The sequence below is a fragment of the Mirounga angustirostris genome, unplaced genomic scaffold (assembly GCF_029215605.1).
Source record: "Mirounga angustirostris isolate CCGP_5_RB_7025 unplaced genomic scaffold, mMirAng1.0.hap1 SCAF_14, whole genome shotgun sequence".
Lineage (NCBI taxonomy): Eukaryota > Metazoa > Chordata > Mammalia > Carnivora > Phocidae > Mirounga > Mirounga angustirostris.
Genome location: NW_026991722.1, coordinates 75,039,942 through 75,056,578, shown reverse-complemented (window position 1 = coordinate 75,056,578; position 16,637 = coordinate 75,039,942). Strand labels below are relative to the sequence as shown.

Sequence of the window (16,637 nt, the reverse complement as noted above, 5' to 3'; positions counted from 1 at the left end):
TAGCGGGCTCTGCTGGCAGACTCCACGGGGAGTATAGCGTTCATTCAGTTTTGCACCCTTGGGGCCCACTGAATGATTCCCACATCCCTGGTGAGGCGCAGAAGGTAAACGGAGTTATCTGTCTGCTTTTGTAATGACAGGAACAAGAAATTGAAAGGCTGAACAAGCTATTGAGACAGCATGGACTTCTTGCTGAGGTCAACTAGACACTGCCTGCTCCATCCCGAAGAGAAGACCCTTGCCTCTCGGGCTTGTGCCGCTGACGAGAAAGACAGCTGCCCCTCTTGGGGCCGTTTCGGGGACAGGTTTGGTTTGATGCCTTTGCCTCGCCCCCACCCAGCTCAGATTCTGGGGGGCTGAGGAGGAAAGTCTGTGGGAAGGCTCGTTCTTTCTTGGCGTGACCAAGAGCTTCCCATCCCATTTTCACCCCCTTTCACAATGTATCACAAACTATATTTTCTCATGTTAAACAATTGACTCTTGTTTAAAATGAAGGACAAAGCTGGACAACTTGTATATAAAATTTAATCTCATCAAATGTACTTTTCACATTTCGCATGTATGAGGAACCAGTGCATCATTTCATATGAGCATTCTGAAAGACAAAAGAAAAAAAGGAAGCTACCTTAGCTACTAGCCCATTCTAGAAAAGTCTTAACAGCTCCTCTTCGTGCAGATTCCCCCAGAGAGGTTGTTCTCAGGTACCCAGCCCCCTCCTCTGCAGCCTCCAGCTTCTAACTGGCTCTACCTTGTTCTGCCACCTGACAACGTTTTTCTCAATTACTGTACAATTAACGTATAAAAGAAACTCCTCCCCTCGGGCCCTCCTACTCTATTCTTTCCAGCATCAACTGCTTGGAACCACTCTGTAGCATCCCATACAGACCACGAGATGGAGAGCTCCAGTGCCTGCCACAGAAACAGCAATTAGACCCAAGACTCCATGTAATGAAGATGACACTGGGGGAAGATCCCCTCATGAGGCCGAGTACTCTACTCGCACGCATGATTTCACATACAATACTTTGCTATTTTTGTATTCATTTCCATGGGGCCTGAAAAGGAAAGAAAACCTGAACTACAATGAGTATTTTAAAAATAACTCACATTGAAGAAGAGGATGCATAAACTGGATAAACCCTCAACACCTGAGCTACTTCTGGGTCTGTCCCCTTTACAATCTTCCCAAAGGTGCAATTTGGTTTCTGCACATGACCTACATGGCTGACAGTACTGGAAATCACCAAGACCAGATGGTGCCCCATTCTAAGGTCAAACAAAGGGGAATAAAATTTCCAAAAGGAGGGGAGTGGGTGAAGAGGGGAAGTGTGTGGTCTGAGGGTAACCCCACGGGTCAGAGGTAGAATACCAGGATGTGTCCAAGGGAGCCCAGGCCCCAGAGCATTCAATTCTAGAGGTGATTAACAACTTACGTCAAACAAACGGAAAGAAGAAATTAAACGGCAGCCTGGCATTGATGGTTGGCCGAGCTCTGAAGCCTGCCTCCGCAGGGGCAGATGCATCCACAAAAGCAACCGCAGTGGAAAGGAGAACCGTCCTCTCATTTCCTGAGTTGGTCTGTAATAAAAAGAGTGTTGCAAGCCCTGCCTTCCAGTGTGCGCTCCTGCACTCGGAATAACAAAGCTGGGACAGGCCGCATTCTGGAACCTTCCTCACGTGACCGCGGTCAGTGCATCTCCTAGGCATGTAGAGGCGGCCTCAGCCACTCACTTGAGTGAGAGAGTTTTTACCTAGGTTGTCCTAACCCACCAATGTCGGCCACAACTCCATTTTCAAAGAATTTTAAAGATCAAATCTAAACAAGAATGCTGGTGTCAAGTCAACTGTTGTCAGTGGGTTTTCTCTAATGCTGAACTGTTTTAAGAATTCAGATTAAATTTCAATAATTTTTTCACAAAATAAATTTCACTATCACACTTGAGTTTTGTCTGGACTTATGTCTTAACCTACACCTTGAAACCCAAGTTAGACCTACCTCAGGAAAGGAGGATGAGAGGAGACTTGCAGTCACATTTACTATTTTAGCCTGTGGATTCAGTAAGGACCCGTATTTAGTCCACTTCACTTCTATCACCAAAGCCATCGGGAGCTGGCAAGAATCCTGCACAACAAAATGCCATTAATCAATCTGAACATTACACAACCTCATGTCAAACTTAATCTGCAGTTCAAAGTTTTAATTATAAAATGTTTCACATAATACAAAATGTTCTGAACAAGACAGTGAAGAGACTCTAGAAGTTCAGATAAAAACAGCTGAGAGCACGTATTTTAAAGTACTCGATGCTCCTGAAATATTTTAACACCGAAAGCAGCATTTTTCCAACCTCTCCTGTTTCTAGAGGCCAGCATTACTTGGAAGTTGTGGCGATCCCAACACCAAACCATGGAACCTTGGGCCCCAACTTCATCCAGCTCAGAGATTCTTGAGGGGAGAAGCTGGCATGGGGTGGGGGGTTGGGGGGGGGGAATGGCAGGAGTCATAGAAATTAAACCTAATTGCATATCACGTTAAAATGCACCCAGAGGAAATGTAAATGCTTTCTCTGATTTCATCACTTGGCGATTAAGCTGTTACACAGCGGTATACAGCCGAGTCTGTAAGATACTAACTCTCCGTGTGAGCCGAGCTGAGACCTGGGAGCGGGCCTGAGGCCTCTGCCCCAGGGAAGAGTGGCCGAGGGGACCTTCCCAACCCTTTCCCTGCCTTTACTTCGTGTTTGTGGGCAAATGCGAGGACCGCTGAAGCAGCCCAACAGGTAGAAGGAATTCCACTGTAATACTCTACTTCTGTGTCTGTTTGAAATTTCCCCACAATAACAAGCTTTTTAAAATATGCCTCTTCAGGGCATGAAAAGCTAGCAAGCAAGCCTGCTAAATTTGGTGCCTGCCAAAAAGGCACTGGTGGAACTCCTTAGCTGGGAACTGCCTCTTAGGAAGGCTGCAGGCTGGAGAAGAGGCAACACACAGCCCAGGGAAGCTGGGCCTGGCACCTGCGCGCGGGTCTGCTGCCACCGGAGTTTCCCGCAAGGTAGGTACAAAACCCGCCCCGGGCCCTCTGAGCTCCCTGCACAGCACAGACCCCGAAAATGCAAATGTCTGCACTGCCTCTCCTCCCAACCTGTCTTCCCTTCTGAGGGGGTAGTAACAATGTCTTAACCTATCTCTGAGAAGCCAGAAGCAATATGCCTGGTTCACTGAAGTGGCAGCGTTGAGCCAAGACTGAGCAGCTGAACAGCAGGGACCGAGTAATCCTGGGTCTCTGCTGGGGACTCTGGAGGAGGGCCGGATCAGAGCTGGAGAGTGGGTGCTCACCCCCATTGTCCCCCTGCTATAAATACGCTAAGCAGATGAGAGGCCTGAGAAGCTGTGACACAAAAGCTGGGCAATTAAAGGATAAGACGGAGAGCACGCCTCCAGTGATGGGGACCAGCCCACACTCTGATGGCTGAGACAAAAGAAAAAGGTGGGCAGAGGAATCACGTGTGATCAGGAACCTCTTTGTAGGATGTCAACTTCCATTAAACTCTTTGGGGAACTTTGGAATTGAAAGCTCTCACATGCGGGCTGCCTTTATAGACCAGGGAACAATGGCTGGGGCAGTGATGTGGACTGGAGGAGTCTCACTTCCTGCCACAGTCCTCACACTCTGTCCTATCATAATGCCTCATGTCACACCAACAATGATCGTGGGAATGGTCAGGATGGTGGTGAGTCCCCATGTTTGGAGCAACCACTAGGCCCCACAAATGTTACCTCGTTTAACTCAACCACCCCACGAGGCTGATACTATATAGCTCTCACTTCCTATTTCACAGCTGAGGAAACAGGCTCAAACCCTCAAAGGCAAGAGGGCTAACAAAGCACAAAATCAGTTTTCAAGACCCAGGCCCATCTGATAACAAAGCCTGAGTTCCTACCCAGAGCCATCTGCCTCCTCAACAGGTGGCTCCCCCAGCTGCCTCTACCTCCCCACAGGGCGGAGGAGCAGTGGGAGGAGGAGAGACCACTGGCGCGTGGCCTTCAGCTTCCCCCTTACCTTCATGTGGGATGCCTGGGTGATGAAGCGGACCGGTACCCAGTCCAACACATCCTGGGCCTGCGAATTTCCAAAAGGGGCCACATAATCTGGGAAGCCTTGGCCCTTCAGGAGGTTTTTCACTTTCTGCACTGCGAGCTGGCACGTGATGGCTTTGGGCAGTCTTTTGGGAAGGAAAAAGAGGTCGATGGAATGGGGCTGTTGTTCATTCCAACAGTTCTCCAGGCCTCAACAACAGGCATGCCCTCTCCGGTTGCTTTATTTTCTCTCTCTCCAAACGGATTATTTGACAGAAGCCAAAGTGTCTCTAACTCTGAGAAATCCTGGTTGGCCAGGGAGAAACAAAACAATGTTTCCCAAAGTGTGTTCCACTGAGAGGCTCTGTACAAGAAGAGTTCTGTGGCCAAAAGTTTGGAAAATATTGCATGCCCATGTCCCTCCTGCAGCACATTGGCATATAAGGGCTCTGAGAAGTCCTTACAGTAAGGAATTGTGTTTTGACTTTAATTTGGTGTTCCTCAAACATATTAATTGGACCACAGACATAGCCCTACTGACTCTTCAGAAATGTAATCCAAGGAACACCCTCTGAGAAATTCTGGTCTAAAGGGATCAGAACCGGGGCACCTGGGTGGCTCAGTTGGTTAAGCGACTGCCTTCGGCTCAGGTCATGATCCCGGGGTCCTGGGATCGAGCCCCGCATCGGGCTCCCTGCTCGGCGGAGAGCCTGCTTCTCCCTCTCCCTCTGCCTGCCACTCTGCCTATCTCTCTGTCAATTCCTTAAAAAAAAAAAAAAAAACTATTTCTAAAGGGATCAGAACCAATAATATAAATAGTATCTGTTGGTCTAACCAAAACAATGATGTAATTACCCTGGGGGCAAGTAGGGATGGGAAGTGACTGGATGGCAGGGGTAGGGGAAGAAAGGGGAAAGAGCCAAATCCTTGCCTTCCATAGTGGGAACTCAACAATTCATAAAACCAAAGTGTGAGGAAATAGTATTACATATAAGTTATTGACAGATTTGGGAGTAAATTTCCAAAAACTCAGCTACAGGAGTTGCAAGTGATCACCTGCAGAGTGGGGGAAATGAAGGTAAGAGCTGGTGTCTTTATAATAAGCCATGCAGGGCTGTTTGATACCTTACACTCTGTATACGCTAAAAAGATAAAAACAGAGATCACATTCAGGCTTCTTCTCACTGGGTTTGTTGCACTACGTATATTAAAATTCAGAAATACAGGAAGAACTTCCAAGCAAAGTATTTTTACTGTGAACTCAAGTGCTGTGCAACCTTAAGACCTACAAAAGCCTTGGGATTTTTACCCTGCCATGTCTGATAAGAAAAATGATTGCAACAGTTTTCCTTTGAATCATGACAAATGGTTTATGGCTGTGAAAATTAAAATTAGAAAACAGAAGTACTGTCACTGGTGCTAACAGGTCACACTGTGGCTTTCACAGGCACTCGCTGGCTGATGCAGAGGTTTGATTAAAATGGGGAAGAGTAGGAATGCTTTGTTTTCTGATCAACACAGACAAGTTCCAAAAGCAGCAAGTTCCTCTCTTACCTTAGTTTACAGCCAGACTGCATATCATAACCAAATAATACTGGGGTCCGGATCCCCTCGACTGCTAAGCAGTCTTGCTCGGCTGTGCTACGAAGAATAGTAAGTTGTCCAAATCTGTTCATGGTCTGAATAATCCCAGATATTCACAGAAAGTTAAGGGACAATCACCCAGTACTAAGGCAGTCTGATTCTCAGGACACGGTGACAAATGTGTGACATGAGACAGGAGTGAAACCCAAATAACCTTCTCTGGGCCTCTGCGATCTTGACAGTCATTTCCCAGGACAGAGCAGAAAATAGTTCTATTTTCCTTGAGTAGTAGATTCTCAGAAGAAAAATCCTCAGAAACTGTTCCTCCAAAATCATTCCAAATTTTCCGAAATTACTAAATTTAAGAGTTTCTGCTTGAGTATGTAATTAAATATATCTAAAAGTCTGTCAACTTTTCTGTCCTAAGATTTTCATTATAAACCACATTTTCCTGGGCCCTGCTGTTCCACTCCCAACCACCAGTGTCCACACGGCCCCATCTGCTGTGCAACAGACCCACCACCCACCAGAGCCACCCAGAGAAGTCCTGGCCCAAACGAACCTCCAGCCGACAGGACCCTCAGCAATAAACACACACGTGGACAGGGAAATCAGCCTTCTCCACAGAACCAAAAAGGATATCCCTTCTGAGGCTGAAATCCAGCAGCTAATGGGAGCCCCACAACATAACCAGGGTTTCCACTGAGAGGAATTGGCTTTGTATTTTGCTGAAAGACAATGCAGAAATGCCCCCCAATAATTCTCATTTTAATAAGGAAATAGGGTGAAAATAAAACACTTTTCACAGTAAAATCTGGGATTTCCAACAAATGAAAGAATTTCTCCCCCTACTCAGAACTATAAATATATCTGCTGAGTGTAGGAGTACATCATTCTATAAAAGAATGAGCTCGCATGGAAGAGAATCTTATTCCCGGAAAGGAAAAAGATACAAGGACTCTGCCTGATTTTGTTACAAACACATGCTACATTAAGCCCTTTGTTTAGTAAAAGTGGATAGATAGTTAAGACTTCTAAACAGATTTTTTTTCACTAAGAAGTTATGACTTTTTTACTTGCAATTAAATACATGTACAGGGTGCCTGGGTGGCTCAGTTGGTTAAGCGACTGCCTTCGGCTCAGGTCATGATCCTGGAGTCCGAGGATCAAGTCCCGCATCGGGCTCCCTGCTCAGCGGGGGGTCTGCTTCTCCCTCTGACCCTCTTCCCTCTCTTGCTATCTGTCTCTCATTCTCTCTCTCTCAAATAAATAAATAAAAGATTCTTTAAAAAAACATTATCATCCTATAAAAAATAAATAAATAAATACGTGTACAAAAGTGATCAAACTTACCTGAATGAAATGAATTTCAAACTTCTGCTCGAGTGGAACCACTGGCCCGCTCACTGTCCCCAGAAGGAGAGCAAGGCCAGCCTGCGCTATCTCCCCTGCCTCTGTGTATGTGAGGCTGTACTTGACCTGAAAACACAATGGCACTCCACACACACCTGTGCCTGCTACATCAGTTAACTCCAAATACACAGAGGAGGCAAATCCTCTCCCAGTTCTCCACTCACAGAAGCTTTTCTCTCCTGTCCCATCAGATTTCAGGAGGTAACGCCTCAGCACCACCCCCAGCTGACAGGGTCATTTGAGCCTCTCTGTACCTAGTTATATGAATTCCAAATCAGCAGGTTTGAACAGAGTGTGATCAATCTCTGCAGAGGAAATGTGTTAAAAGCAACAAAAAACAAATTCTGACATATTCGTGAAAGTCTCTAGGTTTGTGGAGAAAAATCACACGCAATTATTTCAGAGACCTTACTTAAGGAAGCATCCTCTAATGACACGGTGTACCGGCAAGCAGGAGGGCAAGCCAAGAACACCAATACCTCAGGACAGGCCAGAACCCCCTTTGGAGGGCGTCCAATTACCCCCTCAGGACCACACAGCTTGAGTCTGCCACACACAGACTCAGCTTTCCAAGCCAAATCGGGTACGTACCTCAAGAACGACATTAGTGCAGATTTTAACATCCCCAGCCTCAACAAGAGTCTGGTTCAATACAACCGAGTCCTCCAGTCGGGTTAGCGTTTTATTCAGAGACTGAATGAGGATGGACTGAACAGTGATAGGGATCTGCAAAGCAAAGGAGAGCTGGCTCACTAAGACACTGTCCAACAGAGATGAATGAGTCACAGTGACGAGAACCTGAAGACAAACCTCTGCAAATACACTGCCAAGCAGGGAAAAACACGCAAAAGAACAATATGCACACTCTAATTGTATACTCGCAAAAATACAGATAGATATTTATACGTACATGCCTTTACATAGGAAATACCAGAGAATATAACCACAACTTTAAAAGTGGTTCTCTCTGAAAACCTACGTTCACACAAAAACTTGTACACAAATGTTCACAGCAGCATTCATAACCAGCCAGAAACTGAAAACAATGCAAATGTCCATCAACTGATAAATAGAAAAATATAGTATATCCATATAAAAGAATATTATTCATCCATAAAATGGAATAAAGGGCGGATTCATTCCACCACATAGATGAATCTTGAAAACATGCTAAGTGAAAGAAGCCAGACGCAAAAGGTCACATATTACATGATCCCATTTATAGGAAATGTCTACAACAGGCAAATCCACAGAGACAGAAAGTAGATTAGTGGTTGCCCAGAGGCTGAGAGGTTTGGAGAAGAATGAGGAGTGCCTGCTAATGAGCACAGGCGTTCCTTCTGGGGTGATGAAAATGTTCTGGAATTAGGTAGTGGTGATGGTTGCACAACCCTGTGAACACACTACAAACCACTGAATTGTACACTTAAAAATGGTGAGTTTTATGGTATGTGAAATAGATCTCAAACATTCACACACACTCACAACTCCATCATATCACCCAATGTGTATATGCTCCCCTCCACAGTACAGCTCCTACCGATCATGCACTCGCTCTGTACACACGTGTGCCCGTGCTCCACAGTCCCAGGACACGCCCCCCACCCCCCACCCCCTCCCTAAACATAGGCTTGACCCAATTCATGAACAACTTCTACACACACCCTTACACATACACACTAGGTGGTGGGATCATGGGAAGAGAAAACAAGAGACAAGTCTTTCAAGCAGAAGCAAGAAGTCCTGAATAACCCAATGCTATTAAAGGACATCTTTCATTTATGGCCACTGGCAGCAGAGTGACAAGCAGCAGGCAATCCTTTAAATGGCTCAACCCTCTAGGGAACTGGCCTCTTCATACTGTGCAACAAATCTGACATTTGCACTAAATGTCAGCACTTAGAAACCACTGTTTAGGAAGGAATCTACCTTGTATCTAGTTGTTTATATTGAACTTTGCCCTCAATTGTGTACCATGCTCCCATGACCAAGAACACCTGTAACTGTCCGTGTAAGTCAAACCTCTAAGAACGTGCCATGGTTCGGAGGCAAAGACAAGCCGTCATGTGACAAGAGTGGCAGGAGGGCAACACCAATCGCCACAACACCCTCCGTGTAACAAGCCCTATGGGTCGGTGTAAGAGCTACAGAGGGAGCCCCTTGCTATGAGCTCATGAGCTCTTCAGTTTACATCCTCAAAAGACAACCCTGGATTCCTTTATCTGAACCTACTGATCCCTGGTTCAGCAATAATGCAGGGTTCCAGGAAAATGCACACCCTTCCAGACCAGCCTCTGACAGAGCCGTTCTGGTGGTGTGGGGGTGTGCTTGGCAGAAACCAAAGGGTCCAGGTTAGACAAGCTTTGGAAAGACGGATGGATGAGAGTAGGTGGAAAGAGCTGCTCTGGTCTATCAACAGCCACTGGAATGGTCACAGAATGAAAATGGTAGGGCTACTCTGGTTTCCTGAATGTCCTATTCAGCCATATCCCATTTCCACACTTCCCTGTGGCAAAGAACTAAAGGATACTTAACAATGAAATTATAGAGCCATAATTTCTTTCACGGACGGTTCACTAGATATGAACTGATTCCAGGCAATCCTAACAGGCTGGGGAATGAGGAACCTGGATCCAATTTTGATATTCATCATCTAACAAATCTTGGAAGTTACTTTTTAAAAATACTTTAAGCAAATCTCTGATATGAGCTGACATGTTGTCTGTTAGAGCACAAGCTCTGGTATCACACAGAGCTGAGTTATAAGCCCCAGTCCGTCACTTCCGGACTGCATGGCCACAGGGTGCGAAGAAAAACGGTGTGTGAAGCTTGGAACTCGGGGTCTGGCACACAGTACAGCTCGTCCAGTGTCATGGTTGAGAGTAAGGTCTTTGGGGATTCCTGTCCCAGCTCTGCCACTGCCTCTCTGGGTGGCCTTGAGCAAGCTAATTCACTGCTCTGGAACTCATGTGCCAGGGAGTGACAACGACAGTACCTACCTCCTAGGCTTGCTGAGACAATGGACCTCGAACACGCACGGGACTTAGAACAGTGACAGCACACAGGACGTGCCTTTCCATAACATCCCATCATCCTCACAACAGGCCTTCCCTGCTTGACTGCACCAATCTCCTAGGCATTCACTCAATTAACACGTAACCCACTGAGTGCCCAGCACTTACGAGGCCCTACCCTAGCGCTGCAGATCTAGCCTGCACAAGGCAGAGAGGATTGCCGCCCCCACAGACAGTTCAAGTTTGAATGGTAGAATCAAAGCACTTTTTAGAGGCTGGAGGTATTCGAGAGCTAGTCTATTATATGGTTTTCAAACTGGGTTCCTGGGAGCCATAGGATTCCTCAGAAGAACCAAAAAGGAGAGAGATGGGAAGGCCGGGCAGGTGGAGGGCTCTGGGCCCCACCCCTGCTTCAACCACGGGCTTTGGATTCAATCCAAGTTACACATTAGGGAGAGTTCTGCTTGAGATCACATTTGAAAAAACTCTGCATCTAAAACAAGTTTGAAAACACCTTCACAGATGAGGAAATCCAGACCCACACACGGAAGTGTGAAGCCCAAATTCACATGACCATTTCCTTACAAGTATCTACCTCAAATACGTGTTTGTGTCTCGAGACTTAATGAAATCAGGTACAGTAGGTGGCATGAGCACTGTCCCCAGTGCTGCCAGGGCGCCAGATGCTGCACAGAGCACGTCATGTGCATCCTCCCACTGGAACTTCACATAGGCCTCTGGGGCGACACTCACCATCTGCTGGACAACTGGGGGAGTGAGGCACATGTCACAGGAGAAAATAATGGCAAAGCTGAATTTTGAACCAAGGCCAGCCAATCCCATAAGCTCTGGGAGACTGTGACAAGGTCAATGCCTTGGGTCTCCTTGGAGACTGTATTCACAGACCCAAAAATAAGGGGTAGTAGATGCATGTTCCTTTGCTCTGACATAGCCACAGAAAGACCTTGGCCACCTGCTCACAGCCTGACAGAACCTCTGAGCCGGGGCCAACAGAACCTACACCCATACCTCAACCCCTGAAGCTACACTGGAGTGTCCCGCCCCTACACAAGTGTGGACATTCACAGGGCAAGATGTTTCTATCTTCTACCCGGGACATATAGCGCCTTGGGAGCTAGCCAGCTCTCTGGACAAGAGACCAAGAAGATCTCAAGGGATGCTGGGGAAAGCACAGAAGCCAATCACACCCATTGTCTCTCAACACAGCTATGCCATTTAAATATGAAAAAAAGTGCTAACTTCAAAAACAGGGAATTTGAAAATCTGCCCCCCCCCTTTTTTATTATGTTATGTTATTCACCATACATCATTAGTTTTTGATGTGGTGATCCACAATCCATTGTTGTCGTATAACACCCAGTGCTCCATGCAGTACGTGCCCTCCTTAATACCCATCACCTGGCTAACCCATCCCCCCACCCCCCCTCCCCTCTAAAAACCTGTTTGTTTCTCGGAGTCCATAGTCTCTCATGGTTCATCTCTCCCTCCGATTTCCCCCCCTTCATTTTTCCCTTCTCCTAATGTCCTCCATGCTATTCCTTATGTTCCATAAATAAGTGAAACCATATGATAATTGACTTTCTCTGCCTTATTTCACTCAGCATAATCTCCTCCAGTCCCACGTTGATGTAAAAGTTGGGTATTCATCCTTTCTGACGGCTGAGTCGTATTCCATTGTCTATATGGTAATTACAAAAGGGTCGGCTGCTACTATGAGCTTCCCTATTTCACTGGTGTTTGCCTTTTGGCAAATGTTGTGACTGGCAGTAAGGTATCCTTGTAATCCTAAGTGTATTAGGATTTAGAAATAAAGGTTTAGAAATAAGACTGTGCATTATAAACTATTTTACTTTCCATCAAGAAATACTCTTACCTCTGCCTTTGTTCTTAAACCAGGCACCTAAACAAAAAGAAACAACAAATTTTGTTAAGTACAATGAAAAGCATTTGTATTGCTTTTTCAGACCATGGGTTAAAGGGCATAACTATCTTATTAAAGACTTCATAAAGAGGAAAACAGAATTTCCTTAAGACTTGCCGCCTACATATTTTCGTATCTATGTCATAATTATTTCCTTTCCTATATTCATTTCCTTCAGATTGGAAGCTTAATAGAATAGAGCAGCCCCATGGAGCTGGTCTCAGAAAGTCTCCCTGCTTTAGTGTAATCGTTCAGTACTTTCCACATGGTCACCAGTGACACAGCGCTGTGGGGAAGACGTGGCTCCTAGCCTTCCGGTCACCCTCCTGCGCCTGTCCACACTGGAAGGCCACCATCGCTGGCCTGGGCAATTTCCAATGCCTCCTAACTGCTCTTCCTGCCTCTAGCCCAAACCCCTCAATGGTGAGCTCCTGCCTCCCCAACACAGCCGAGCACTCCTTCTGAAGGCCTCGACTTCCCTTCACTTCCCATCCCCAACTCCCCCAGCCTTACTTCTCATCACAGGACACCCTACAGGGCCAAAGGGAGCTTCAGGGAGGGGGCTGAGTAGACATGCTTGGAGAGGCCAGTGCTGAGAGAGCTGTGGCTGCACACCTGACAGGCTATTTCTAGGACCACCATGAGAAGTCAGCTAACTGGAAGAATTCACAGGCCTACGTGGCTGATTTATAAGAAGAGAGGAAGAGGGAATGGGAAGGGAGAGGAAAATCTTCAACCTGATTCTGAAGACCACAGTCTGGATGAATAACGAAGTCATGGACCACCCTACTCCTTTCCTGTTCCCCCCAAAATAAGGAAATCAGGAGGTGAGGGTTCATAGTAATCATATGGTTTTTTCATCATTGAAAAAAATCTTCACCTCTTGCAACCCTCCATGCCATCCCCCAAATGGGCCAGTGGCCTCTCTTATCTCTTCAGGCTTCAGTCACTACAACCAGAAAGAAGGGGCCTCTATACTGCCGTGACCTCCCGTGACCTCTTCTCCTTCACCAGCAATCCTATTTCCTGCCTGTTCCTTCCTGCTGACTTCATCTGCCAACCAGAAAGTGGATTTTCTATTCTTTTCTGGCCTGTCTCTCAAAGAGGTATCTTTTTGGTGCTAATGTGGTCATTTCTGTCACAGACATTAAGATGTTTTTATAATTTCTAAAGTTTTCAGTTATTAAATCAAGTCTTTTTTTAATTCAGGAGAAAGACATGATTGGTTACCATCAAAATGAAAGCCAAAAAACAAAACAATGAATAAAAGCAAAATATGAACTATATAAAAATAATTATTTTAAGTGATTATTTCTCTATCTTTGGTATCACTATACCAAAGAACTAGAGAAGAAAAATTTAAACTTGAGTTGTCAATCATGTACTGAAATTATTCTATACTTGTCATACTTCAAAAGGGTGCAAAGAACAGAAAACAAATCTGACGAAGAAGATTCACTTCAAAATAATTCTTACCCTCAAAATTTTAGGGCTGCTGTAATAAGCCATGCCCAGGGCTTCAATTTCTTCACACTGTTCCAAATTTATCCTTCTGGTGCACTTAACAGCTTGGTTCACCAGAAATGCTGGAAATCATAACATTCCCAAGGGAAAAAAAAATGAGAAAGAAGAAATTTTTTAACTGTCCAATGGTAACTAAAAAACTGTAGTCTAAGTAAAACCATAAAATAAATTATAACACAGATATACAACATGCTTAAAAAAGGACTTAAAATTATATTTTTAATATGTAATACACTCAATTCAAAATTCAAAAGGCACAAAAAGATACTGAGAGAGTGTTCTTCCAGTGCTTGTCCGCCCTCACCCATCCCCAGACACCACCAGAGACAACTACTTGTCCCCAGAGACAACCAGCATCAAGTTTGTTGTGTATCTTTCTGAAATATTCTATGCAAATAAAAGCATGTGTGTACATATATTTTTAGTATTTCTTTCCCCTTTTAGAAACAAACACATGCTATATATTCTACCCTTCGCTTTTTTTACTGAACAATGTATCTTGGAGTTCAGGCTATCTTAGAACATGATGAGCTTCCTCCTCCTGCTTTTTTTTTTTTTAGGGATAATTAGTATTCTATTATGGATATGTCATAATTTATTCACCAAGTTCACATTAACAGACACTTAAGTTGTCTCTGGCTTTGCCATCACAAACAATGCTGCAATCTATTTTGCAAGCGGGCCAGATTCTGTAGGACCAACTCCTAGAAGCAGAACAGTGGGTCAAAGGGCATATTCATTCGCAATTTTGACACATATTGCTAAACTGCTCTTCACAGAGGTTGTACCAATTTGTAGTCCCACCAACAATGTAGATGAGGGCCTACTTCTCCAGAGCCTTCAAGTTCCTAAGCTTTGCCAATCCATTACATGGAAATGGTATCTCAGTTTGGTTTTAATTTACACTGTTCCTATTGTGAGCAGGGTTGAGTGTCTTTTCAACAGAATCCCCTTTCGTTCCTATATGAAATGATGTTTCATTAGGCCACATGCCACCATACACTCCTTAGCTAGCTTCTTCACAGTGGTGCCGCCTTAAGGATCGGAGAACCACGCCTGCTGCCTCCCACTGCCAAGACAGTTACTCCACAGACTCCGTGATGCTCCTGAAAGAAGCAGGTCCCGCGGGAGGTGGCTATGTAGGCTGCATCCCTGCTCCACCACTGCCTGAGTGAGCCTGAGCAAAAGACTGAATGTTTCTCAGTTTCCACATCTAAAAAATGAATAACCCGACCTTCAGGGATTATTGTGACAATCAAATGGAAAAACATATGCAAGCACACGGTAACTGCTTAATAAATATTAGTTATTGACACACGTTAGCTCCAGTGGAGAAAGAACTTCCCAAAAACTAGAAGGGTTAAACAACTGAGCAGGCTGGTTTCAGGTAGTGAGTTCCCCATCACTACAAGTGTTCAAGCAGTGACTGCATATGGCAGAAAAGATGTGGTTGGGAATCTGACCTGCATAACCTTTGAGGCCTCTTCCAACTCTAAGACTGTTTCCAGTTATGAAGCCTGTTTAATTGTGACTACTATGAATTCAAACTAAGAGCAAACTGTTTATAGACAGAAAGAAAAATACCCACAGTCTTACCTGCAGGGTTATCATCAGTGCACAGAGATGACATAAGGGGAGAGGGAAATCTCAAAAATGAATCTGAAGTCTGCAGACGAGCCCCATACTGCAAAGAGACCAGCCAATAGCTATTATGGTGCTAAGAAAGCATTCATGCAACACATACCGGACACCTACCATGTGCTAGGCAGCATTACAAGCATCAGGAACACAGTGATGAGCAAAAAACAGATGCAGTCTTTGCCTGCATGGAGGGTACACCCAGCTGCCCCACCCCTTTCTTTCAAGGGTATGTGTTTCTGTGTATGTGCATGTCGTTTTATTTGCAGGCTTTTTAAAAGATTCGTTTAGAGCACGCGCACGTGCGCGTGTGTGCAAGCATGCGCGTGCAAGCACATGTGCGCAAGCAGGGAGAGGGGCAGAGGGAGACGGAATCTCAAGCAGACTCCCAGGCAGAGTACAGAACCCTACATAGGGCTTGATCTCATGACCTGAGCTGAAATCAAGAGTTGGATGCTTAACCGACCGAGCCACCCAGGCACCCCTGCAGGCTTTATTACAGAATTCCTCTGGAAAGGTATGTAAGAAGCTGACATAGTGTCTGCCTCTGCAGACAGGAACTGGGTGGCTGGGAACAGGGGTGAGAGAGGTAATTTTTTTTTTTTTTAAGATTTTTATTTATTTATTTGACAGAGAGGGAGAGCACAAGCAGGGGGAGCTGCAGAGGGAGAGGGAGAAGCACGCTCCCCACTGAGCAGGGAGCCTGACATGGGGCTCGATACCAGGACCCTAGGATCATGACCTGAGCAGAAGGCAGATGCCCAACTGACTGAGCCACCCAGGTACCCCAAGGTAATTATTTTTTACTAGCAATAATTATTTGTTTTATTTTTTTTAAAGATTTTATTTATTCATTTGAGACACAGAGATACAGAGAGGCAGAGGGAGAGGGAGAAGCAGGCTCCCCGCTGAGCCAGGAACCCAATGTGGGGCTTGATCCCAGGACCCTGGGATCATGACCCAAGCCAAAGGCAGACGCTTAACCATCTGAGCCACCCAGGTACCCCAGCAATAGTTATTTAAATAACAGATATAGCACACGTTAAAATCATAACACTGATGGGCCTTCCTTCCCAAAATCAAACTACATGAAACCTTTCCCCAATATTCAAAACAAAATTTACACCTATTATGCATACAACCAATTTTCTTGAATTTAAAAGTATCCAAATGCTTTGGTGCCAACAAGGATATGGGGAAACAAACCCTCTCCTTCACTGGACCTGGGAGTTTAAACTCCTGTAATCTTTCTAGAGGGCAATCTGATACGGATATTTTAAATTTCCCTTCACTTTGACTAAGTTAATCCAGTTATAGGAAGGTATCTAAGAATTAAATCAAAGATATAAGTATCTATAAGAATGTTCATTGTGGATTATTTATAATAGAAAAACTGGAAACAAATGTCTGTTAATAGTGGGGAATGGCTCAATAATAAAAGCCAA

At 45.1% G+C, this 16,637-nt stretch overlaps 2 protein-coding genes across 13 annotated transcripts in view; one reads left to right on the top strand and one right to left on the bottom strand.

Annotated features, from left to right (window-relative positions):
- The window catches only part of HVCN1 (hydrogen voltage gated channel 1), a 49,555-nt gene extending 47,613 nt beyond the window's left edge, over window positions 1–1,942 (top strand). For all 7 annotated transcript variants that reach the window (XM_064578361.1, XM_064578360.1, XM_064578362.1 and 4 more), the window contains one exon: window positions 141–1,942. In XM_064578361.1, coding sequence (XP_064434431.1) covers window positions 141–206 — 66 coding nt within the window. In that variant the 3' untranslated portion in view covers window positions 207–1,942. The remainder of the gene's footprint in view (window positions 1–140) is intronic.
- Window positions 510–16,637, bottom strand: part of TCTN1 (tectonic family member 1) — a 28,616-nt gene continuing 12,488 nt past the window's right edge. For 2 of the 6 annotated variants that reach the window (XM_064578351.1, XM_064578356.1), the window contains exons 5-15: window positions 15,151–15,238; window positions 13,507–13,616; window positions 11,983–12,009; window positions 7,666–7,800; window positions 7,015–7,140; window positions 6,304–6,389; window positions 5,632–5,772; window positions 4,061–4,223; window positions 1,997–2,122; window positions 1,434–1,578; window positions 510–595 (exon numbers count right to left, since the gene is read on the bottom strand). In XM_064578351.1, coding sequence (XP_064434421.1) covers window positions 1,435–1,578; window positions 1,997–2,122; window positions 4,061–4,223; window positions 5,632–5,772; window positions 6,304–6,389; window positions 7,015–7,140; window positions 7,666–7,800; window positions 11,983–12,009; window positions 13,507–13,616; window positions 15,151–15,238 — 1,146 coding nt within the window. In that variant the 3' untranslated portion in view covers window positions 510–595; window position 1,434. Of the gene's footprint in view, window positions 1,056–1,433; window positions 1,579–1,996; window positions 2,123–4,060; window positions 4,224–5,631; window positions 5,773–6,303; window positions 6,390–7,014; window positions 7,141–7,665; window positions 7,801–11,982; window positions 12,010–13,506; window positions 13,617–15,150; window positions 15,239–16,637 lie in introns of all 6 variants that reach the window. The other 4 variants (XM_064578352.1, XM_064578353.1, XM_064578354.1 and 1 more) reach the window with 4 other exon arrangements.